Source organism: Hemicordylus capensis, chromosome 6 (assembly GCF_027244095.1).
Source record: "Hemicordylus capensis ecotype Gifberg chromosome 6, rHemCap1.1.pri, whole genome shotgun sequence".
NCBI classification, from domain to species: Eukaryota; Metazoa; Chordata; class Lepidosauria; order Squamata; family Cordylidae; genus Hemicordylus; species Hemicordylus capensis.
In genome coordinates, this window is record NC_069662.1 from 88,580,591 (window position 1) to 88,606,337 (window position 25,747).

The following is a 25,747-nucleotide window of genomic DNA, read 5'->3' on the forward strand; positions in this document are numbered from 1 at the left end:
TCTGTTGTGATGTCATTGCATTCTGAAAGGATATAATTAATAAAGGAGTGGAGTTCTTTTCTACATCCAATGCAAAATGTTATCTTAAGAGTGATGCATTTGACTTGGACTCAATTCATAGGCTCGTGCTATGCTATGGTTACCACTTAAAATGCCTCACCATGGACGTTGTTTCATATGGCAAACTGAATGGTGAGTTGCTCACCGTTCGAATTCAGTGAGCTTCTCCTTAAACTGTCCCAAAATAGCAAGTTTTAAAAAAAGCATCAGGCACATATTGAAGTCACTGTGCTCAAAAATCACTCACACACACACACACACACACACACACACACACACACACGTTGAGCAACTTTTACATGTCCCCTACAGTTCATCTGTAGTTGCCACTGGCTCGTCAGAGCTTCCTCTATTGCTGCCCCAAGGCTCTGGAATGGACTCCCTACGGAAATAAGAGCCTCCCCATTTCTGACAACTTTTTAAAAAGTCAGTTAGATTACATTTGTTAATTAGATACTGTTTTGATAGTTTTTAACATTGTTTAAATGTTAAATTATTCTGATTTTATCCTTTTTTTATTTTCTTGTAATCTGCATTTTATTGTGAGCCACCCAGAGACATATGTTTTGGGTGGGATATAAACATTTATTTTTTAAAATTATTTTTTACATTTTGGATCCCTCTTTTCCTCCAAGGAGCCCAAAGCGGTGTACTACATACTTAGGTTTCTCCTCACAACAACCCTGTGAAGTAGGTTAGGCTGAGAGAGAAGTGACTGGCCCAGAGTCACCCAGCAAGCATCATGGCTGAATGGGGGTTTGAACTCTGGTCTCCCCAGTCCTAGTCCAGCACTCTGACCACTACACCACGGCATTTATGTGCATTTAGGCAGTTGCAAAAACAGGATCGTTATTAGCAGTGGGCCATACACAGAACATATGTATGTTTTCTTTTAAAACATTATGGATTTTTTCCACAGTTAAATAACATACGCTTCTATAAAAATGTCAGAACTTGCTATGACGTGTGATTTTCATATCATGGCTCTCAGCCCGAATTAGTATTCGGATTACCTCTCGAGAGAAAGGCAGAGATAGACCTAGGTAATTTTGGAGCCTGGACCTAAAAGACTTTAGCCCCACCACCATCCCTGCTACCACCAGAGAAGCTGCAATGTGCTATTTTTTACACCAAGCATGCTCAGGGAAAGCTGGAAACTTTTTGTTTTTTGTTTTTAGAAGAGATCCTGAATAAGATACTTTCTACTGACTTGCAGAGAGATACCACATTTTGCATGGACAATCCTGCCACTTAAATTAACAGAGCTCTCAGCATTTGGAGCCCCCCCCCCCCCCCGCCCAGGCCTGCTGAGGACTAGACCTCTGCCCCGAGATCCAGTCCAAAGAGCGCCACTGGAGAGAGGCCACTCTTCTGAATGCAAAAGATGGGGGACGGAGGGCACGGATGAGCCTTGGGGAGAAGATTGTCCTCTAAGAGCATAATCTTGCTGCTGAGGAAAATGGGCAAATAGTTGTGGTTTTCTTTTCTTTTTAAAGGCTCCAAGATGTGCACTTTATTGCAAGAGAAGGGAACTGCTGAGCTTTCAAAGATGGAGCCCACAGAAACTTAAAAACATAGAATGTTGGAAGGCATCCTGGAGGCCTTCTGGTCCAGCCCCTTATTCAGGGCTGGAAACTGCTACAGCATCTTTGACAGATGGTTGTCCAAGTGTCAGGCCTCTGTTTGAAAACCTCCAGTGAAGGGGAACCTACCACTGCACAAAGCAGACTAAGCAGACAGTTCCTCTGTCAAACATCTCCTACAGTTAAACAATCTTCCTAATGTCAAGCCTAAATTTGCTTCCTTCTAATTTCAACCCATTGGTTCTACTCCTGTCCTCAGGAGCAACAGAGAACAAATCCACTACTCCTATGTGAGAGCCTATGTGAGATATTTGAACATATCTCCCCTTAGTCTTCTCTTCTCCATGCTAATCATATCCAGCTCTTTCAACCATTTCTCACAGGATGTTTTCCCCAGATCTCTCACCTTCTTTGTTGCCCTCTTGTTTATCATCATCCTTCTGAAAATATGGTGCCCATAACTGGACACAGTATTCCATGTGAGGTCCAACCAGTGCACAACAGAGTGGAATAATTCCTACTTGTGATCAGGGCACTATGCTTCTAATATGCAGCCTAAATATTTGCTTTTTTAGCAGCTGCATCAAAATGCTGGCTGATGTTTGTCTGCTAAGACGCATAGGTCCCTTTCACAGATGCTACTGCTAAAGTAGTATCCACCTTGTACTTGTGAATCTTTTCTTTGTGCATTGCTGACAAAGAGGCCTACAAATTTTGTCACTTTGACAGTGAATCTCAAGACAATGGGGCTTCTTCTTTGTCCAAGTGAGAGTGAAGCCCTGTGGGGTTCCATAAAAAAAAGAAACTGATAAGTAGCTTTTCCATATTTTGCCTTATGGCTTTGGTCAGTACAATACTGGTTTTCTGTAGCATAGGAGGGCACAACATCTAAATAATTCAATGTAGACCAAAACCAAAACCCTGTAAGAAGTATTAAAGCATGTTATGGTGAAGAGTGTTAAAACAAACCACACCATGTGCAATATCCTAGTGGAGGACCCATTAACTGAAGTCATTGTCCCATTTTATTAGCAACAAAACTTTATAATTTGAGTGTTAAAAAATGCAGTGACCCCACAACAGAAGCACAGCCTTGAGGAAAGAATGGTGGATGATGTGCAGGAAGTTTTTTAAAAAGTGTGCTTTTTAAGCAGAATCTAGAAAAGTCATAGATTTCTGTATGGGACTTTTTTTTTTAGTGAGCAGAAAAAAATGTAACAACAAAATAAAACCAGAAATAGAAATTTAAAAGGCCAGGAAACAAATTATACTGTCCTTTAGGGATGTGCAGAACAGTTCACAATCTGAGCATTCCAACTGCAAAACAGGCCGTTTCGAGTGTTCCAAGCTCGGAAAAGAACACCCTGTTCAGAGCTTGAAACAGAATGACCCCATTCCAAGATGGAACACTTGAAACATTCTGAGCGCCATTTTGGACACCAAAATGGTGCTTTTCTGGCCTCTGCACATGTGAGGCAACCATTTGCGTTGTCAGCACCACCACATGAATCGCTGCTGTGCACACAGAGGCCAAAAGAGTACCATTTCTTAGTCCAAAATGGAGCTCAGAATGTTCAGACTCAGAATGGGGTTGTCCCATCGGAACAAGCAACTTGGCTGGTTGTATTAGCTCCATTAGCCAAAATGGAGCTCGGAATGAAACGATCCGGGGCATTTGCGAGCTCGTTATGGAACTCAAATGCCATTCCATGCACATCCCTACCATCCAGTATGGCACAAAAGGTGCTTGAGTAGACAAAGTTAGTATCAGGCTTTAAGTGTACATTCACTTCATAATATATATTAAAATGTCAGGACTTGCCATGACTTGTGGCTTCTGTGTAATGGCTCTCGACCATTGATTAGAATTCTGGTTACCTCTCAAGGGAGGCTGCTCTTCTCATGTCACATCTATTCCCAGCAGATGCTTGAAGAATATATGCTTTAATGGTCACTCTGAAAAGAAAATGGCATTAGAAGGGGTAGTCATAAGAACCTGAAGAATTCTGAGTGGTATTTCGGTAGCAGAGCTGATGATGATTATGGTGAAAGTTAACTTATTTAATGAGATACCAACAGCTAATTTCTCATAATTAAATTTTTAAAAAGAGACAGAATGGCATGAAAAAGCCTTTACATCCTCCACCCTTTATTACAGTACACATAGCTCTTGGACATAGATGCTTCTGTGCATATGTAAGTCCTCCTGATGGTAAACTAAGCCTACAGGGATTAAGTTGTCATTGCCTCCCTGCTTCCATCCCTTACTCATGCACTTGTAACCAAAATTATAGTTTTATGGCAGAAGAAATGTTCTGAGAGCCAGTTTCCTCCAGCTGGCTCCAACTTTGTGCCCACTCACTAGATTCCTTTCTGTGCCCCCCCAGTGGGACCATGTTGCCACCTTAGTGTAACCTCTCATTTCTGGACTATGCCTAGCATTTGAGGTGCCATGCTGAATTTTCTTACTGTGTGTTATACTTCCAGGGCGTGAAGATACTCGACGTGATTGCTAAGCAAAGAATCACCAACGTGCCCCGAGACGATATAAGCCTTCGTCCTGATATGTATCCCTGCAGCCTTTGCTGGAAAGATAATTTAACACTGATTATTGGCTGGGGAAATTCAGTAAAGGTACAATTACCTGTCTTTGTAATAAATGCTTGCTGCTATCACAGACAAACAGAGGATTATTTCTGGAAAGCGAAGGTGATGGGGTGGGGGGGGAGAAGGGAATTTGATTTGACTACTGTGCGAAGAACTCCTGCTGCCATAGAAATGTCATTGGGCTGACCTTCATAAGACGGAATAATGACAAATGCCCAGTGGTCAGACGGATTTCTCTGAGCTTGTGCAGCAGGCAAGGCTGCAGGAGGATCCTCCTTCCTTTGTCTTCAAGAGATGCGCTCAGAGAGCTGTTAAAAGAGAGTTGTGAAATTCATTAACTCTGCTTAGTCTGGGAGGAAGTGCTTAGCATGAATGTTTTGGCAACCTTTTTTTCATCAGGCCTCACTGGACTGGGTAGCTAAACCTGGGAATGGGATGTTGAATGCACACTTTCCCAGAGAGGCCATAGAAAACAATTAGAAAGCTAATTACTTTCTAAAAGCTGCTTTCTGCAAAGCAGCAGCAAATAGGAAATTTAGAACTACTATCAGTAGACGGAATGGATGGTAAAAGAAGCTTGAATTGTATGCCCAGTTAAGTTCTGACAACATTTTTATGTTCTATTTATATTATTATTATTATTATTATTAATTCGATTTCTATACCGCCCTTCCAAATATGGCTCAGGGCGGTTTACACAGAGAAATAATACATAAATAAGATGGATCCCTGTCCCCAAAGGGCTCACAATCTAAAAAGAACATAAGATAGACACCAGCAACAGTCACTGGAGGTACTGTGCTAAGGGTGGATAGGGCCAGTTACTCTCCCCCTGCTAAATAAAGAGAATCACCACGTTAAAAGGTGCCTCTTTGTCAAGTTAGCAGGGGTTAGGGTTAGGGTGATGTGCCTTTTCTAAATTTAAATATGATGTGCCTTTTCTAAATCAGTAAAGAAATTAACATGTTTTTGTATAGCCATTCTAATACTCACAATCTAGCATGCAGTGTGATTTTTCCCCATTTTTAGTAGTACTAATTAGCATTACTGACAACAGAAAAGAAATAGCTTTATAAATAGCCAAGAGCCCTGCACCTCAAAGATTACCAAATTTATAATGGCATCAACTTTGATGGACAGGAATCCAGATGTGAAAGAAAAAATTTTCATGGATTATTTTCTGCCTCATATTATTATTATTATTATTATTATTATTATTATTATTATTATTTGTTAGCTGCCCCATAACAAATTGCCCTCTGGATGGATCACAACAGATGATTAAAACATACAATCAAAACACATAACACATTAAATCATAACAGACCAAAAAAATACAAAATACAATACAAAACAGCTTAAAAACTCATTTAAAAATTAGTTAAAGATCAGAACAAATCTGAAAACCTGAATTTGAAAGGCCTGTGTGAACAAAAAGGTCTTTACCTGGTGTCTAAAAGAACAAAGTGGTGAAGCCAGGTGAACTTCATTGGGAAGGCTATTCCATAAAAGGGGTGCAACCACCAAAAAGGCCTTCTATAACTATAAATAACATGCCAAATCATATATCAATCTGTTTAGGATGTTGTGGAAATTTGCACAAAAATTGTACAATTGGGGGGTGGGGGGATCTAATGCAAATGAAGAAAAAAATTCATGGGAATTTTTTTTCAGAAAAATTTCTAATTCAGAATTTTCTGGAAAACCCACATCAGTAGACTCTTGCCTACAAAAGTCAAGCTGTATCTGTTGGGTAATTTGCCATGGGACTCTGCTGTTTTTGCTACAGCAGGCTGACTCATCTGTAATCGGAAAGCAGAGGTAGTAATATTAATGCTGTGTTTACCAATACAAAGAAGGTCAAACGCTTCCCAATTTAATTCCCTCCTAAGGTGTTGCTTTGCATTGAGGAAAATATGTTGTAACTCTTTCCTTGCAGCAAAAATGCCATCTTTTACTGAAATTGTAATCACTGTAATTTCAGTAAGAACTTTTGTCTACACATGATCACAAACTCACACTGTTTCCTGAGGCAAACAGTCACAATTAATATGATTCCCATTTTATAGATATGCTCGGTAAAAGAACGACATGCCAGTGAAATGCGAGATCTGCCTAGTCGTTACGTGGAAATAGGTATGAGCAGAGCATGTTTGCTATGAACTTGCAGAAAATCTTAATGTTAAAGTCATATAATCTTTTGTGTGTGGTTTTTTAAAATATTAACATAATTAGCAGCAGCATAAGTAACTTGCCTAGGGAGCAAGAGGTTGCCGGTTCGCATCCCTGCTGGTATGTTTCCCCGACTATGGGAAACATCTATATCGGACAACAGCGATATAGGAAAATGCTGAAAGGCATCATCTCATACTGCATGGGAGATGGCAATGGTGAACCCCTCCTAACCCTAAAGAAAACCATATGGCTCTGTGGTCGCCAGGAGTCGACACCGACTCAACGGCACAACTTTACTTTACTTTTACAGAACTGTTTAGTAAAACTACTGAGATTTCTCTAGGAAGTCTCTTACAGCAGGCCCAAACCAGTAATTCATTCCTATAGGTAAGAGACCCTATAGGATTGGGTAGAGTTGGTTTGGAGTGTGGTATGTCTGCTCTATTGATCACGTGTGTGGAGATTATTTTGCTCCACTGTTACAGCTACTGTTAGAAAGTAGTTGCATACATGTGGCCTACTTGACAAGTGAACAGATGCAATATGGACTCTAGCATACAGATAGATGACAGAAACTGTTTAACCATATTCTTTAGATATACCAGGGAAATGGCAGAAGTGGGAAGGAGAAGAGCTATGTTGTCATAAATCTGCCCAGGCACATATTGTAAGGGTGGAGTATTTGTGGAGACAGCTTCTTTATCTTCCCTTTTCCAGCCCACAGTCTTCCCTACATTTTTGAGGATCAGTGCTTTATCTCACTTAGCTGCTAACAATCTGTTTGAGATTTCCCGTTCTGGTTTTAGGTCACAGCACATTCAGCTCTGCTGAATGCTGTGAACATCATTCTTTTAAACATGGGTTGGATGAGGCTGAGCGGAGGTTGTCATTTATCCATGTCTTAATAGAGATTACAATATATTTTTGCTACCATTTAGGGGTATCTTGCTTAAGGATCTTGTATAGTACAAGAACATCTCATTCCAATTCATGGTAGTCTAAGTTTTCACTTCCACACACTCAATGATGTGTGATGATCTAGGCCAATCATAAGAGACACTCCAGTGACCAATTGTGATTTTGTTAGTTGTTGACTACAAAATGTAGCATATCAAATAGTGCACTTCCTAGAGTTGGAGGGATCTTTGAACTCTCTTCCCCATCCCTTGGTAAGATAGTTAGTGTGAACCAAAGCCACATCTACTTTCCCACATTCATAGTGTGAACCAAGACCTAGGCAGTAAAACTGCATTCATTACCAGGTAAGCTCCTACATCACAATCTGCACCCCAATCTGAGCCATCGGTTACTTTTTTGTGATAATTGCTCACAGAAGCAAGGTCTGTTTATGGGTGAGCATCCACGCACAAGCCCTAGTTCATGCAGAATGTTCTATGCCTGGATAAACTCACTTGTTGAGCCCAAGGCTTGATCCCCTGTCCTAGCTATCTGGGCGATGGCCCTTAGACACTACTGTCGACACTTTGCTGTGATTCAAATTCACAGCTACCCATGAGGGGGGTCGCTTGATATGTAATTGCAAGAGCTCAAGAAATATTATCACAAACTGGTCACTACCTATGTGAGTGAATACATCTAAAAATGCCTATCCATAGTAGTCCTGTAATTCAAGAGAGTTGCCTTACTATTCCAGAGTAAGAACCACCTCACGTGTTTTGGAAAGACAAAGTCTTGTGTGTCCATTTGTACTCCAAAATATTCAATAACAAGCACCGGAGAGCTTTGGTTGAATGAATCATTGGCTGACATCCTGACTAATGAAGCCCTTGTAGACATAGATGCACTAACCCCCAGACCTTGGGGACTAGGTCTGGTCCTCCAGGGTCTGGGGGGGCCTCCAAATGGCCGGGGCTGGGAGCCTCTGGTAACCGCCCCGTGCCCGCCAAAGCTTCACTTAAAAAAAAAAATGCTTACCGTGGCCTAAGGATGGCTGCACAGGGGGAGTGGAACAGTCGTCCTCCCTCCCCCGGCAGTGGCAACCAGGAGAGACGCTGGACTCATCCGTTCAGGCCAGTGTCTTTAAGAAACTGCGAGACGCGCCTGCGCAGAGGAGATCGTTGCAAGCCCGTGACGTCACAGGCTTGCGACAATCACTAAGCTGTGCAGGCACGCCTCACAGTTTTTTTAAGACGCTGGCCCGAATGGATGGATCCAGCATCTCTCCTGGTTGCCACCGCCGGGGGTGGGGGTGGGGGGAGAGAGAAGGACTGCTCCTCTCTCCCCTCGCCCCCACAGCCACCCCTCGGTCTCAGTAAGCTTTTTTTTTTTTTTAAGTGGAGCATTAGACAAGCAGGCTCCTCAAAGGAGATTTGGGGGGGCCTCGTGCTGGGTGAGGGGGCCTTACAGCAGGGTGGTCCGGGCGCCCCTGCTTGTAGAAGGGCATTGCACCTAACGCAAAACTGCTGTGCTAGCTACTTGCACTGAGTCTGGAGCTTGTGTTTCAGCAACAGTTGCGCAACTTGTGTAACATCATTTGTTTTAAATGCACAAAGCACACAATTCCACAAATCCCTTGTTTTTAGCACAGCTGTGTGATCTTACACTAGCACAACTTTGTTATGCAAGCGCTTCATTAGGATATCAGCCATTGACCGTGAACCTTCCAGTGAATTATGAAGCTTTTTGCTTGACCTCCCCCCCCCTTTGAAGATAGTAGACAGCTGTGATATTTCCCCAAAACTGTACTGGAAACCGTCACAGACACACATGTGCATATACAGACCATATGTGCATATGGTTTCCATATGGTTTGTTAGAGAAAGATGTAGGGCCAGTGTTATGATTGCCTTCTCCCACCTGCCTGCCAGATAGATTGGTTAAGTCCTAGCTCTTACTTCTAGTCTGTCTGCATTAGTGATGTGCACAGACCGGTTTGCAGGCCATTCTAAAGGCCTGCAGACCAGTTCGCGGGGGTGGTAGTGGTTCGTGGTTTGCAGCTGGGGGGGTGGCTCTTTAAGGGTGGGGGAGGATGCACTTACCCCTCCCACCCCTTCCCCTGTTCCTCAGCAAAAGGCTTCAAAATGCGCAATTGAACGTGTGCACGGTGTGCATGCATCATGTGTGAGTGCATCATAAGAACAGCCCTGCTGGATCAGGCCCAAGGCCCATCTAGTCCAGCATCCTGTTTTGCACAGTGGCCCACCAGATGCCGCTGGAAGCCGTGGACAGGAGTTGAGGGCGTGCCTCATCGTGGACAAGAGTTGAGGGCGTGCGCATGACATATGCATGCGATGCATGCACCCCCATGCACATGCGTATTCGCGCATTCTGAAGCCTTTTGCAGAGGAATGGGGGAAGGGGCGGCAGGGAGGTACACTGCCAGCCCAAATGCTCTTCAAAAAAGGAGTGGTGATGGGGGGGGGAAAGCGGTGGGAGGGGGAAGTGCACGCTCCCCCACCCTTAAAGAGCCCCCCACCCACACCACTAGTCTGCATATACTCCCTAGTCCACAAAACGAAGCTCTGTCTACTGATTATGTGAGGCGGCTGCTGGGGGAGGGCTGCGGCTTGTGTCCTGTGTGTGGACAGATGGTTTCTATTGGATTCCCGACTAGCCAGTCTTCTTAGGGTATCACTTTCTTAAAAGGGTTTTCCATATGACAGAGGGAGACTGATGTCCAAAGTTCTTCTTGCTACCTCCCACAGCATCTTGACAGTCTGTTACAGTAGCTAATAATTTCCACTTAAACTTAACCGATGCACTTGAATGGTGTGTCTGATGCAGCACAAGTCCTTATAATGATAACAGTATATTTTGATTTGACATTAAAGAAGTGTTTTTTGTGCTTCCTTTGTAGTGGGAAAATACTTGCCTTTTAAGTTTTATCGCTAGAGTTCAGTATTGTAAGCACTGTTTCTTTGCTTTTCTTGTTTAAAAGTAGTATATAAATAATATTAATTTGTATGTACTGATGCTATAGTAGGTTTCATGGGACACAAGACAGGAGTGGCACTGTAGATGCTTCAAAATCTTGTTGCTGCAGTAAGATAGAAAACCTACCTAAACTTTTCAAAAGAAGTTGTGACTGATCTTGAAAGATAATGCCCGACATGTGACTAAGAAAATGTAAGAATACAGTCTGATTTGACACTGTTAACGAGTGCACAACTCACTTGTCATGTCTTTCCCTTTAAGAAAAAATGTAATGATTTCCCCATTATATTAATTCCCAATGGGCAAAGGTGTTCGCTTGATGAGCTGATCATATGAGCCCAGCTCTGTTGACTACAATAGAATTCCTTTTTAGTGGGGAAAATACAGATATTGAATTTGGAAATTGAATTTGACCATTATATTTGTTTGTTTTTTTAATGCCTTATGCCTGCCAGCTGTGCCCAGACAGCATTTAGGTGTGATTCAGTCTCAATACACACGCAGCACATTCATGCAGTAGATTCCCATAGGGCTCAATTTCCTATTTCACTCCCAGCACCCGGTTATCTCACACAAGATGAGCTGTTTCTGAAACAGGAGACTTCTCTCCATATCCTAATCCAGCTCAAAGGCAGATTATTCATATTCTGGAGCTGTTCCTCCAATGTCCACTGTATTTGTGTAAATGGTATGTAAATCGATCAAAAGAACTGAATAATTATTAATTGCAACAGCCTCAATTCATGCTAAGTTTCCGTGGTAGCCCTTTATGCTGAGCTCATTACCCTAAACTGCTCAAAAAACGGAATGCTTTCCATTTGTCTTGAAGTGTACTATAGTCCCCTCACTGGGAAGCCATATGGATTGGATTCCAAATACTTTTAGTTAGTATAAAAAAGATTTGTGGACTCTTATCCCTACATCAAAAGTGCACACATTAAAGACATTAATAGACAACATTGCAGTTGAAAAATGAATCTTGTAAGGAATATTTTAGAATAAATTGTATTAGGATTACAAAATTTGTTGCCCACTTCAAATGCTATCTGAATTTTGCTGTATACTGGTAACAAAGCTAGTGTTCTGGTTCGCTGTATAATGGTAACAAAGCTAGTGCACTAAAGCCCTGTTGTTTCTTCTGCCCTCAGTTTCCCAGTTCAATACTGAATTTTACATCAGTGGCATTGCACCTCTCTGTGACCAGCTTGTCATACTTTCGTATGTAAAGGAGATTTCAGAAAAAACTGTAAGTATTTCTAAAGACATGAATAACAAAACACACACACACACCTTGAACAATGTGTGAACTAGTGTCACAGTTTGATTGTTTACAAAGAGCTTTTTATGCACTTAAGCTGCAGTGTATACACACCTGTCTGGAAGTAAGTCCAAGGTGCCTTAATGGAGTTTTTTCCTGAGGAAGTATGTAGAAGATTTCAGACTTATGGCTCATGACACTTGGCATAATGATCCCAGCACTGATATAGGGATCCAGTCAAGCTCCAAGTGCTAGCAAATGAGTAGCCACCAGTGCTGCAGTACCACTAGTGTTTTGTCTTGTATTGTGTGGCATAGCGGTGTCTAAAAAGTGGCTTTCTGTGGACCATTGGAAATGAGCAAATAGCAATAGCCCATCAAATGGTATCCTGTGGGATCTTTATTGTTCCTAGAGCAGCAATTCAGTTTTGTGCCACTGTCCTAATGGTAAAGGTGGAACTTAAAGCTGTGAGGCAGACTAACAGTTTTCCTATTTACCAAGCTAGGAGGGTACAGTGTTAGCTTCTGCCGTGTAACTCTTCATGCTGTGCAGTAGCTAAAGTTGAATCAAATGTTTGACCACATTGCAGAGAAATGTTCCTTTTTGTTTCTTTTTAGTGTGTGTGTGTGTGTGTGTGTGTGTGTGTGTGTGTGTGTAGAGAAATTAAAGCTGAATTGCCAGCATACATTATTTTAAATAACGTTTGTGAAAATGATTGACTCTAACAAGAGTCCTTGTAAGTGATGTGGGGAGAACATCTGTTTGGTACTGTTCTCTCAGTCAGACCTGTCCAGATAGGGAAAAGAATATATCCGATTACCAGTTCTTCTCAGGACTGAATCTCCCCATGTCTTCATGACGCATTAGTCTCACAATACAAAATGAAAGAGAGGAGGGGAAGGAAGAAGGGAAAACCCTTGAAGTTACAGCATTAAGAGTGGCAGATGCTCTTGATCATCTCCTTGATAGCGAACCAGCATGAGACAGTCATCGCTATAGTAACCTTGAGCAACTGGGTGCATGCTGTTGCTAGGCAATGAAATGCCGTTGGCTCAAGGTAACGCTCAAACCTATTGAAATCAATAGGGTCAGCTTCTAGCCCTCTTTCAGGACAGCCAGATTATTATTTTTTATTATTTTTAAGAAAGGAACAAAGGTGCTCATGCAGCCTCTCCCAAGAGAGCTAATACTGTAGTTCCTCTCCGTGAGTGAATCTGAGAAAGAAATTGAGCTAGCAGATGAGAAGAGGATGAAGCGGATGTGGAGAAGAGAAAATAGGGTGTAATTAATAAAAAGTAGTTACTCCAGTGAGTGTGTGCAAAGAAGTCTAACCAAGACAAGCTTGCCCTGTGTCTTGTCAAAAGCCAAAGACTTGGAGGTGCCTTTTTTTTCATAATAACCAGTATAGCCTAGATAGCCATCAACACTGTACTTAAAGGAACTTTACTATAACAGCATAGAGTATATCTAATTTGCATGCTGTGGATGCCCAAACAGCATTTGAGATCACATATTAATTCACATGGAAATGGTTATAGGTAAGAAAAATTATTACCTGCTGATTGAATCCTTAGCCTCTGTACATGTTAAGCTTTTAAAATACTCACCTAATGTGGATTATATGTACACAAAACTTCATAATATTGAATGAATGAATAAGTTTGTTATGATAATTGATCAGGCATACAAGCAAGCTAGAAGTACTGCATTCAGATTAGAGTTCTGAATTAGAGATATGTGGAAAACACATGCTTGCATAACATGTGGAGTGGTTGCTATTCCTGGTGTTAAAAGGAAATGTTTAGATGTATGCCTGTAATTTCGGCCTTCATTTTAGATAAAGAAAAAACGGTTTAAATAAAGATACTGGACTCATGGCTCAGGAAATGCTACTAGTTAAAATATTTTCTGTCTAAATTACAAGAATGTTATGACTCCAACTATAGAATGGAGAAATTTGTGTTACCAATATTACACTCTGTCTGAGACTTCCTGTGTTCTCTTTGGCCTCATGAAGAGATGTGTGTAACTCAAACATTTGCATGTGTAAGTAACATTGCACTCTATTTCCCTAAGACTTCGTTACATTCTGTTTTGCCTCATGAAGAGTTCTGTGTAACCCCAGAAACAGAGGTCCACAAATTTAGAATTCGCTCATTAGCCAGCCATTGTTTGTGCTCACCACCAATCCCCTATCCCACAAATTCCTTTCTGGCACAAAGGGAGTTTAGGAGAGACATGGCTCTTCTCTCATTTGCTTTGGGATATGAAGAGGGTAAGAAACAGTGGGAGCCCTCTCCTACTGCTCAGAAGAGATTCCTGGTGTTCCTTACCTTCTCAAAAATGAAATGAGAAATGAGGCCTCTGGGGAGGAGATCTGTCTGGTGCTGGTTGTCCTGCTTGCCAGAGGGCTGGGGACATTTGCCACTGGCAAATGGGCAAGCGGATTTGTTGATGCCTGCCCAAAGTATGCATAAGTCACCAGAGGTTAGTCCATTTAAAAATATTATTGAATTCATGCTTGTCGGACATATTTATGCTTGATAATGTCAAATTTTGTCAAATTTTCACACATACTTGTACTTGAATTTGTACCCTACTCGTACGTATGCATGTGCATACTCCTATACGTATGCAATATGCATACATACCCATATGTACACACTCGTATAAGTACATACACGTATACGCATACACACGCCCCACTCCTACCCTTGCTCACATAATTTATTCCATTATTAATTTATGGCAAAAAACCCTACCCCCGTTGCCAATAATTTTCTGTTTAATAAAATGGGTCCTCGTCAGACCTCTAAAGCGAGATTCAACTAAACTGATAAACCAAAGGCGCTTTAACGGTCTTTAAACCCTCTACAAATTGTAAGTGCAACCCTATTTATATATACATATATATTCATTTATATACTATATACTATATACATATTTACATGTTATATACATGTTATTGTAGCTTAATTTTTAAAAGCACGGCACTGAAGATTAATTGATTTTGATTTGATTTGATTGATTTCTATACCACCCTTCCAAAAATGGCTCAGGGCGGTTTACGCAGAGGAATGAATGAATGAATGAATAAATAAATAAATAAGATGGATCCCTGTCCCCAAGGGCTCACAATATAAAAAGAAACATAAGATAGACACCAGCAACAGTCACTGGAGGTACTGTGCTGGGCGTGGATAGGGCCAGTTACTCTCCCCCTGCTAAATAAAGAGAATCACCACATGAAAAGGTGCCTCTTTGCCAAGTTAGCAGGGGACAATCAATCAATCAATCAATCAGTCAAGATGCAGAGATGGACTACTAAAAGTACCCCAGAAACAAAATGTTTTGGTCCTAAACGTTATTATTTTTAACTAATCTTACACATGCCAGTATCCCATACCAGTGAAAATGCCCACCTATGCCCTTATTAGGTCGACGGAGCAGGTGTCAAGCACACCATACCTTTAGCCAACAACGCCTTGCCTTGCCACACCCCCACGGGTTTACAACAGTGATTGATCCTAAACATAAGTGAAAGCTTGATTTAGTTATAGTTAACCCCTTTAGGGTTGGTAAATTTCGTGCCAGCCACCGCGGTTATATGAAAGACCCAAAATAATAGCCCCCGCGTAATGCAACGTTGTAATCACTTTCCATACTGAATAATATAATTTGGACACACAAAGGAATGCAAGTTAACACTTATTCCAGTGCACAAATAAGTAGAAAGGTTTATTGTAATAAGAAGTGTCCTATCAGGAATATTGATACTGTCACAAAAAAGCTTAGCCTATTACCTTGAGCACTAGAAAATACCAGGGGCTCTTACAGGGTCTGTTTCCTTGTATTGAGAGACCACGGGAGACTCAGGTCCTTCTAGTTTATCTATTTATAAATATACAAGAGCATTTGGAGAGCAAGCAGTTTCCTATAAGCAGAGAGCAGTACTGCTAATCCTGAATCAGATTCCCAAAGAAGAACACTATATGAGCCCCTGAAGCTGTGCTAAAGCTACCTCTTCTAAATTTTCAGCTCTCTGTCTGATGTGTTACCAAAAAACCAGCAACAATTGTTTCTCTGGCTCTTCCACTAGCTGAAGGTTGTGCTGTCCCAAAGGCTTGAAGGAAATTTCTAGCTACAGTGGTCATCAAATTCTCTTGTCTGCCATCAGATTGCAGGTTACTCAAAACTGTAGTTTCTAGGCCCATTCACAAACAGCAAGAAGGCCAAACTACGTGCAATACAATTATCCTTGCATATTTATGTGGGCTAAATTAGATGTTGGCAGTAAAGAATCCAACACAAAGTCAGTGCGGCCTTTAACAGATAGAGGCAACTGGCAGGTCCATGGGGTTTTTTTATTTGGATTCTCACATAAACCATGATATGACTCCCACCCCCACCACACGCGCACACACACACATGCACAAGCACGCGCACACACACCACAATTTCACACATCAGCTGCTTTCTCTCTAACCAAGACACAACAGGCAAAGGAATTTTCAGGCAGAAGAACCATGCATCCTGAAGAGATGCTGTTGGTTGGAGTAGAGATCATGTTTGACAAAACGAACTATTTGGGGTGATATCTTATACGACTACTCTTATTGGGGTTTATTTTTGGTGGGGGGGGCGGTTTGGTCAGTTGTATAAGATAACTCAGTTACAAAAGAATATGATTCAGATTTCCTTCTTTTCAGATGCAGAAAATGTCATTAACGCAGGTGATGCATTTATTCTAAATTTGTTTTTCTTTCCCAGGAAACAGAATGTTGTGCCAGACCTAGGCTGGATATAATTCAGTCATTTCCTGAGTCTTTTGAAGAAATATCTTCTGATGCGCTAACAGTGAGAGGTTTCCAAGAAAATGAATGCCGAGATTATTGTTTAGGTGAGAAATTTCAATAGTTTAGCCTTTTTTTAAAAAATTGGCCAATTTGTGCTTAGAGCTGGATTCCATAGTAAATACTTCATTGGTCCACAAAATCAATGAAATAAAATAAATGACTAGGTTGTTTCCTCGTTCTGCATTATCAGAGTGTTGAATGTTATGATAGTTTATCAAGCATGATTTCAAGTGCCTTGGAACTGATGTTATGATTACATTTATCTCAATCTGTATTGAGTAACAGTGTTAAGAGGTTGATTCCTTCGTATTGGATCTTTACCACCTTCCCCACATGAACCTGTGCAAACATATAGATCTGTAGAGTGACAGGATCCATTGCTCTGGGTCCTACCTCTCTGAGGTGACATAGGTAGTGACCTGGGACAGGACCTGTTTGTAAGTGGCACTCAGGCTCTGAAGCTCCCTCCCCTTGAAGACTCAACAGGACCCCTCTCTGGAGGTATTCTGCCACAGACAATATTCAGACAAGTATTTCCCTGCTCAGTCATTATCCTGCCATGGCTTGTCTTTTTATCTCTGCTGCTGTTGACTTTTGTGTGTGCTGCTTTTATATGTTATAGTGTACTTAAATATTTTATGCACTTCTTAAATTTTTAGTTGTACACCATCTTGAGTACAGTTTTAAGATGCAAAGGTGGTATAGAAATGTAACAATAAATGAATTACTGTTGCTTCCAATCACTTAACGGTTTTTAAGGCACAAGAATGTTATGTTTCCAAAGGCCCATTGTTAATTGGGGGCAGGTCAGATTATTGTTTCTGTTTTTGTTTAGGGATATTCTTTGCTTTTTTTGCAGTGTGCGTTATGAAGTTACGAAGTGCTGACATACAGCATTAATTGCCTCACGCATGAGGCATTCAGAATTTTTAATACTGCTGCTTCATCCTTATCATTACTGCAAAGCTTTAGCAATGGAAGAATGAATTACATTGTTCCTATGTCTTTCCAGAATATTCAGAAGGTGAATCGCTTTTTTACATCATCAGTCCGAGAGATGTTGTTGTGGCCAAAGAACGAGACCAAGATGACCATATTGAATGGCTCCTAGAGAAGAAGAAATATGAAGTAAATTTGCCATTTTTGATTTGTCAGTGTAAATGAAATGTCTTGCTTTCTGTTTTATAACAGTTTAAATTCAGTTCAGCTGCATGTGCAGAAATTTTCCCTACGTTGATTAGAATAGACCTCAGATGTTTAAGACCCAAAACCTGCACAGCCTAGTGAGACCACAGGATCCTGCTTATTCTAGCCATGCCTCATCTCCCAGTGTTTGCAGTAATGCCAGACTAGCACATATGAGTACCATCTCTTGCAGTTTAGACCATGGGACCTTTCATTTAATTCCATCCTGGACCTGTGAAAATATTTGACCAGCCCTGCTAACAACAGTTACTCTAAGGATTCTGTTAAAGTGAAACAGGCACTGCATTTAAATCAAGCTAGTTGAAATTAAAAGATGCATTTTAGTTGCACAGTGCATCTATCTAAGGCTTAACAAGAATCAAAAACTGCTAATACAATAAGGTTATGCACTTAAAGTCAAAAATTGTAGATACTGAGTTGATATCATTTCTTCTGAATGCCAGTAATAGAAGTCATTTCATTGCAGAATTTGGTATTTTTAGCTCAGAGATTCAACCTGTGCAGGAGGACTTATTGATATGTACATCTGATATGTACATCTCTAGGAGCTGTACAAAATTTAAAGCAATATAAAAAAGTAAAAACAGATTAAGCATACTCCAAAGCCCCGGGGCAGCCACAGAGAAAGCTCAGTCTTGCCACAAAACGAGCCGGTGGTAACCGTATCTGGACCTCTCCAGAAGATCGTAATAGGTGAAAGGGTTCATGGCAAAGAAGGCGCTCTCTTAAATACCCTGGGCCCAAGCCATTAAGGGCTTTATAGGTAACAACCAGCACTTTGTATTTCCCCTGGAAACATATTGGCAGCCAGTGCAGTTGTTTTATAATTGGTGTTATGTGGTCCCAGTGGTTGTCCCAGAGACCAATCTGCCTGCCACATTTGGTACCAATTGTAGTTTCCAAGGCAAACAAAGACAAATGCAGCCCCGTGTAGAGTGCATTAAAGTAGTCAAGCCTGGAGGTTACCAGCATATGCACCGTTTTAAGTAATTTACCTCCAGAAATGGATGTCTTGGCATATCAGCCAAAGCTGATAAAAAGCACTTTTGGCCACTGCTTCAACCTGAGAAACCAGGGAGAATTTGGGATCCAGGAGCACTCCCAAGCTACATACCTGATTTTCAGGGGGAGTATAACGCTATCCAGAACAGTCAAATCTAAAGGATCTCTCAGGTCCTGATCCCCCACAGTCAGTACCTCCATCTTATTTGGATTCAACTTCATTTTCTTATCCCTCATCCAGCCCATTACCACCTCCAGGCAGGTATTTAGGGAAGATATGCTATTTCCTGGGGCAATTTATTAGTTGCCTTATTTACAGAAAAAGCTGAAATCCTATGAACTATATGTAGAAAGCAATGCAGCACTACAGTTTTCTATAATCTTTAATGCTGTCATCAAGGAAATGAGTGGCTAATTTTGTAATGGATACTGTGAAGATTTCTGTCATATTCACCATGAGTGTATGAAAGTTTTAGGCACTTCTGTGCCTAATTTGTTATAGTTTTTGCATGTTCTGAAAACATCCAGGCCGGTTAATTTTTCCTAAGGACCAAAATTAGGTAGTCCATGTTGTACTTCAATATATGTGAAGCATCAGTTCCACAGCAATCTAAAGGCTTTCAGGCATATTCTGCCGAAAGTTGGCTTAATAATAAGGGAATCGTTTATGTTGTAACTCATATTAAGCTTTCACTTTTCATTTTGGATAGCAACAAGCCAGCTCTATTTCTACACGCATGGAATAGGTTAGTGGATGAGTTTCAAATTAAACTTAATGAAAAATCATTCTCTCACTAGTGAGAGATTTATTCTTTCTCTTTTAGTTGAGCACTGGGAAAACAAATCAAAATACCTTTTTGACCTGTATCTTCTAGAACAGATGTTTGTTAGAAAATTAACTTTTGCGATTGCACTTTATATAGTGCCATCCTTCTGAAATGCGATCCTGAGATACTAATATGGAGTGAACCCAGATGGAAACCAAAGTAGTTTCTTTTTGGTTAACAATTGCTTTTGTTTGAGTAGGAATTCAAAGCTGTTCATCCAACCATGACATTAAACATTCTAGTGCTTTCAAACATAAGGCACAAAAAACAAAGGCAACTCTTCAGCTTTCTGTACAGAAGTTTTGAACAGTTGGATTGGATATCATTTTTTTATTGTATTATATAGGAAGCTTTGATGGCAGCTGAGATCAGTCAGAAGACCATAAAAAAACATAAGATTCAGGTAAGTCCTAACAACTTGATTTTGAAATTAAAAACAAAAACACTCCCTGCCCTTCAGAGAGAAATGAAATGTTTTGAATGGGGTCTATGGGCCAAAACAGACATCAGGTCTGTCAATTCCCTTCCTCCTCCCAATTTCCCTCAGTAATATCTGCTATCACTTAAAGGTAAAGTGTGCTGTCAAGTCAATTCTTACTCCTGGCGCCCACAGAGCCCTGTGGTTTTCTTTGGTAGAATACAGGAGGGGTTTACCATTGCCTCCTCCTGCGCAGTGTGAGATGATGCCTTTCAGCATCTTCCTATATCGCTGCTGCCCAATATAGTACCAGCAGGGATTTGAACCAGCACCCTTCTGCTTGTTAGTCAAGCATTTCCCCCACTGTGCCAATTAAGGTGACCTACTTGCATCCATATGTCACTGTATTCTATATTTCACTTCTTCTTGCCAAATGATACGGAATTGGGTAGGAGAAACCGGAAGTGGCTGGAAGTTCCTGACATACGTGTGCATGCATGTGCCCGGCATTCGCATGTACTCCAGGTACTTCCGGTCACTACCGGTCTGAGGCAATGGGGCAGCAGGATATATGCTGCTGCCCCGCTGGACCCTTTTAAAGTACAGTGCCAGAGGTGGAAACATGGTGGGAGAGGTAAGAGCACCCTCCCCTGCCCTTAAAGATATACCCCCGCCTTTGAACCGGCCAAACCGCTGGTCTTTCGAACCTGTTTGGAGGCCCATAAAAGGCCTCCGAACAGGTTCGTGCACATCCTTATAGAACACCAGAGCTCAGTCCCAGAACATGTGAAATCAAAATCAGTTTAAAACCACAATTCAAGTTAAAAAGCTTGGGTGAATAAAAGCTTCTGGAGAGTCTTTTAAAAAGCCGTCAGAGATGGAGAAGTTCTTATTTTAGCAGGGAGTACATTCCAAATCCTCAGGGCAGTAACAGAGAAGGCCTGTGTAGCCACCAGATGAGCTAGTGGCAACTACAGATGAACCTCTCCAGATGATCTCATTGGGCAATGGGGCTCATAATGAAGATGTTCTCTTAAATACCCGGGGCCCAAGCCATTTAGGGCTTTATATGTTATAACCAGCACCTTGTATTTTGCCCAGAAACATATTGGTAGCCAGTATAGTTTTTTTTAACATAGGAGTAATATGGTCTCTTCGAGATGACCTGGATACCAACCTGGATGCTGCATTTCACATGAATTGCCGTTTTTGACCTATGTACAAGGGCAGCCCCACATAGAATACATTGCAGTAGTCAAGTCTGGAGAGGCATATGCACTACTTTTTTGAAGTTATTTATCTCAAGAAACAGATGCATCTGGCCTATCGGCCAAAGCTGATAGAAAACACTTCTGGCTGCTGCCTCAACCTGAAACGGCTGAAAGAGGTTTGGGTTTAGAAGTACTCCCAGAAAGTGTACCTGTTCCTTCTGGGGAAGTGTAATTCTGTCCCGAACAGGCAGATCAAAATTGTCTCCTTAATTCTGACCCCACATAATAAGTACCTCTGTCTTATTTGGGTTCAGTCTGTTATCCCTCATCCAGCCCATCACTGCCTCCAGCAGGCATTTTTACATGTCAGTTCTCCAGGCAGAGAGCAGGAGCAATCTGAAACCCGAAGTATTTAAGACCTTTCCCCTGCCCCTGCCCTTATTGAAACAATTTGCTCACCTGAAGGTGTCTAGGGTTCTTGCAGTCGTGACTGCCCTGCCTTGCCTTCTGTTGGACCTCATGGGTTCTTGCCCATGGGACATGACATCCCAAGTTGTCATGTGTGATGGGACACAACACTCCGGGTTGAATGCACAAGTGGCAACTTGTACCTACGCCTTTCTTACCCCAGCTTTTTCATGCAGCATTCCTTTGCCTTGCCTCTTAGGACTGAGAAAGAGAATCTGTTTTAGTTCTATGCAGCTGTTTTCCCTTCAGGAAAGAAGCCCATTAATGGTCCAGTTCAGGTGATACTTCCCCAGCCCACCCAGTTAATGGGGATATACCAAGCACATGCCCATCATGATGTCCCAGTGCCCTCCTGGCACTTCCCTGTATCATGTGGCAGGGGACTGTTCATTCAAATGGCTGCTTTACATGCCCTCCAAATACTAGTTTGAACTAGTACTTGGAGCACATGTAGAGCAGCCATTCAGATAAGCGCCCCACACACACTAAAGGGATGCACCAGGAGGGCATTGGAATGTTGCAAAAAGATGTTATAATGGGCACACACTTTTAATTGCATGGGTTGGGGACGTATTGTCCAAACTGACCTTGTCACTTTTATGTGTTCCGACTCAAGCTTTGACAGGCATACAGATTCTCATCCTTTCTTTAGCCACCAGGCTGCTAAATATATCTTTCCTATAACATCAGAGCAACTGAAGAAGGTGGAAACCAAGACATCTTGCCTATTATATTTGTTTGTAAATCAATAATAAATTTACACACAATTTTTGTGCCTTTTTAAAGGTTTCTCCCTTTAAAATTGAATGTTCCTCACAAAATGTTTAGTGAGGCTAAAGCAGGCTACTGGAACAGAGAAATGGAGAGGGAGAGATTTCAAAGCAAAACTGAAGATCTGCTTTATTACTAAGTTCCTAGAGGTCCCTAACACACGAATTCTTTGTATTTTATTGTGGCCATATATCTTGATATAGAAATGTGAGATAGTGTGTTAGATTTAAAATGTTTTAAAAGCATATTAGAAAGTTGCAAATTGAAAACAAGTACAATGGGAAATAATAGTCCCTAAAAGGAATAGTGGCATTTAGTTTAATGTGGTCAGATGTGATTGAAGCAAAAACTGAAGGACCTCAAAGAAGAGGTAATATTCACAAAAGCATGGTAAGAATTAGATGTCACAATCATTCATGAGTGTTGATACTATACTGTGTGGAGTAATCCTCCACACCTCTGCAAGTCTGCCATTTTCTTTCTGCTTAATCACTTTCCCTGCATGGATAGGAGAAGTGTCACTAGAGAGCTGAGAGTGCAAGAAAAGCAATAGACTGTGTTTTGGGAACCTGCCACCTGGGAGAGAAATTCTCCAAATGCTACTTCTCCCTTAAGTGTGTAAGACATGCTTTGGGAAACAAGCTGTTCTTTTAGCCTGGTTCAGCTGGTACACTCCCTTTCGTGTCTCTATCCATGATGGGTGGGGGATTAAATAATGTCTCCATACCTTATAACCAGATGCACTTGTTCCACATCCAAAATTAATAAACATCTACACATGGCCCATGTGACATGGTAGAATATTTGAATAGTAAGTCCAGTCATAAAATAGTAGTCCAAAATAGTAAGTCCAGTCATAAAATCCAATACTGAACAGCACGATAGCCCACTTCAAATCTGTGAGTTGATTACTTGATTTGGGCCTCTGTGCATCTTCAAACATGCCCATGCATATATATCCAGAAATGCTGGAAGCAGAACATGTTGTGCTCAGTGGGTGCATGGAAAGTCACAATGTAATTCTCACTGTGAACAAGATCAGGGAGAGGATTGGCTGATCCCTTGAAATCTGTGGCCATTTCACCAATGCTCACTCAGATTTCAGATCAATTTGCATAACAAATACCACCAGCACGTAGCATAGTCTGTCATGCTTAGCATGCCTGGATCCGAGGAAAGATGGGAACAACAATTGGCACAGTTACTATGTGAAAACACAACTGAGTGCTAGATTTGGAGAATGGTACAAATAATCATTAAATTACTTCTTGTTTCTTAAAACTGAATTCTGATAAAACTGGACTTTCTAAGCTGCTGGGGTCAAGGACATCTCTAAGTGTAATGAGCCCCTGGTGGCGCAATGGTAAAACTGCTGCCCTGTAACCAGAAGGTTACAAGTTTGATCCTGACCAGGGGCTCAAGGTTGACTCAGCCTTCCACCCTTCCGAGGTCGGTAAAATGAGTACCCAGAATGTTGGGGGCAATATGCTAAATCATTGTAAACCGCTTAGAGAGCTCCGGCTATAGAGCGGTATATAAATGTAAGTGCTATTGCTATTGCTAAGTGGGTTATCCTCCTCACGTGCTCCTAGGCAGGACTATGTTAATTAGCTAACTTTAACACCTATATAGCCTGGGGGGGAATAACCTCGCCCCAGTTCTTCCAGTCCTGCAGGCAGCTTCTCTCTCTCCAGCTCAATATTCTTGCCATTCCATTTTACTTCTTCCTCTTTTCAGTGTCTATTCTCGTTTATCTACTCTAAACCTTAAAAAAAAACCCCTCTATCTCATCTCCTTCTGAGCCTTCCTTCTTCCTCCCTCGTTCCCTCCCGTTACTCACATGGAGCACACAGGGAAAACTTGGATAGTTTTGGTCCCCCAAGGTAAGGAACACAAGGGTTTTCCCTCTACTACAAGGGCTCCTGGATCACCTCCGCCTGCCCAAGCAACACTGGCTGCTCTGCTGCCGCCGGGCCAAGCCCAGGACACCACAATGCGTGATTTCCTGCCCTTGGACCACGAAATGCTCAGCAGAGCTGCCCAGCACAACACAGACACAGGCGGAGAGTCACAAAGGAGAGAGGGCTTGCAGATGCCGTCACTGCTCTCCCTAAGGCTCAGCCAAGCCACGGATGCAAAACTGAAGCACCCACCCCATACCACAAGGGAACTAAGGGCCATGGTGGAAAAACAAGCTTCTCCCACCATTCCTATTGAAGAGGCCATGGTGGATCCAACCGCACAGCCAACTGAGCAGCCCTCGCACAGCCCCATCTCTGCAACGACTGGGCAGACTGAGCCCCAGAGGGTCAAGAGGGAAGACAAATCCGTTTCAAACGACTCGCAAGACCCGGTGAGATCTAACCCAATTGAGTGATCTCATCCTCCCGCGGGGCCTTCTGGTACAGGCAAACCACAACCCGCCTCTGCCTCATTGCCCAGATGCATGCCTTCAGAATGGCAGGATTGGTTTCAATCTGCAATTGCTGAATCCACCCAATCCTTTAAAACACCTCCAAAAAGAGCCCCAAACCAAAAAAAATCCACAGGAGGAATCCCTCTTCCTCATCTGTTACCTCTACCCCTGAACTTAAAAAAAAAAAAAAAAAGGAAAAGGAAACATACTGTAGGTTATAAATCAAATAAATATAAATCTGGCACTTCAAAGGGTTCAAAATGTAAAACCAGGGAACCTCACTCTTCAGAACACTCTGGCCCCGATTCAGATGACCCACCCACGGAACCTACTCACCCAATGAGGCCAGTTAGACCTCCCAACCCCTCCAATCCTGTTATTGATTTGGAAGCAGACCCAGAGGCTACTCCAGATGGGGGGATGGAACTAATCCTGACCCAGACACTAACCCTAATAGGGAAGAGGGTGAATGGTCTCCAGCAGAGGACCCTGATTCTACCTCTGCCTATCAACACCAGTTCTTACCAGAGAACTTTAACCCCTTACTGTCTAGAACTATTGCTACACTTGGTTTGCAACCTAAACTACCATCTGAATCACCTCAATCCTCTAGGTGGGGACTTGGTGTTTCCTAAACCAAGAAGCAAGGATATGCTTCTTCCCATGCTACCTCCATTTACTGAAGCTATTAAGCATGAGTGGCTCCAGCCGGTGGCAAATAGAAAGGCTCTCACAGTGGCAAACAAGTTCTATTCGTTCCAGCAGGAAACATCAGACTTGCTTAAGGCCCTGCCCCCCATGCACACTGATGGACCAGTCGTACAACTGGTTTCAGGCTCCTTGTTTCCCAGGATCTTTAAGGTGCCCCTTAAAGATCCTGCTAACAAAAAGGCAGAAATTGCATTTTAAAAGACACATGATAATACCTCCCTGGCAACCAGGACCTCTGCCTCAGCCTCCATGGTAGCCAGACTGGCACTCATCTGGGTGGATGA

The 25,747-nt window shown here is 41.9% G+C and overlaps 1 protein-coding gene across 7 annotated transcripts in view; it reads left to right on the forward strand.

The window, feature by feature from the left end:
* Positions 1-25,747, forward strand: part of VPS41 (VPS41 subunit of HOPS complex) — a 167,353-nt gene that overhangs the window by 83,387 nt on the left and 58,219 nt on the right. For all 7 annotated transcript variants that reach the window (XM_053259881.1, XM_053259884.1, XM_053259885.1 and 4 more), the window contains 6 exons: positions 4,131-4,277; positions 6,320-6,386; positions 11,468-11,565; positions 16,348-16,477; positions 17,446-17,561; positions 19,815-19,871. In XM_053259881.1, the coding sequence (XP_053115856.1) occupies positions 4,131-4,277; positions 6,320-6,386; positions 11,468-11,565; positions 16,348-16,477; positions 17,446-17,561; positions 19,815-19,871 (615 nt within the window). The remainder of the gene's footprint in view (positions 1-4,130; positions 4,278-6,319; positions 6,387-11,467; positions 11,566-16,347; positions 16,478-17,445; positions 17,562-19,814; positions 19,872-25,747) is intronic.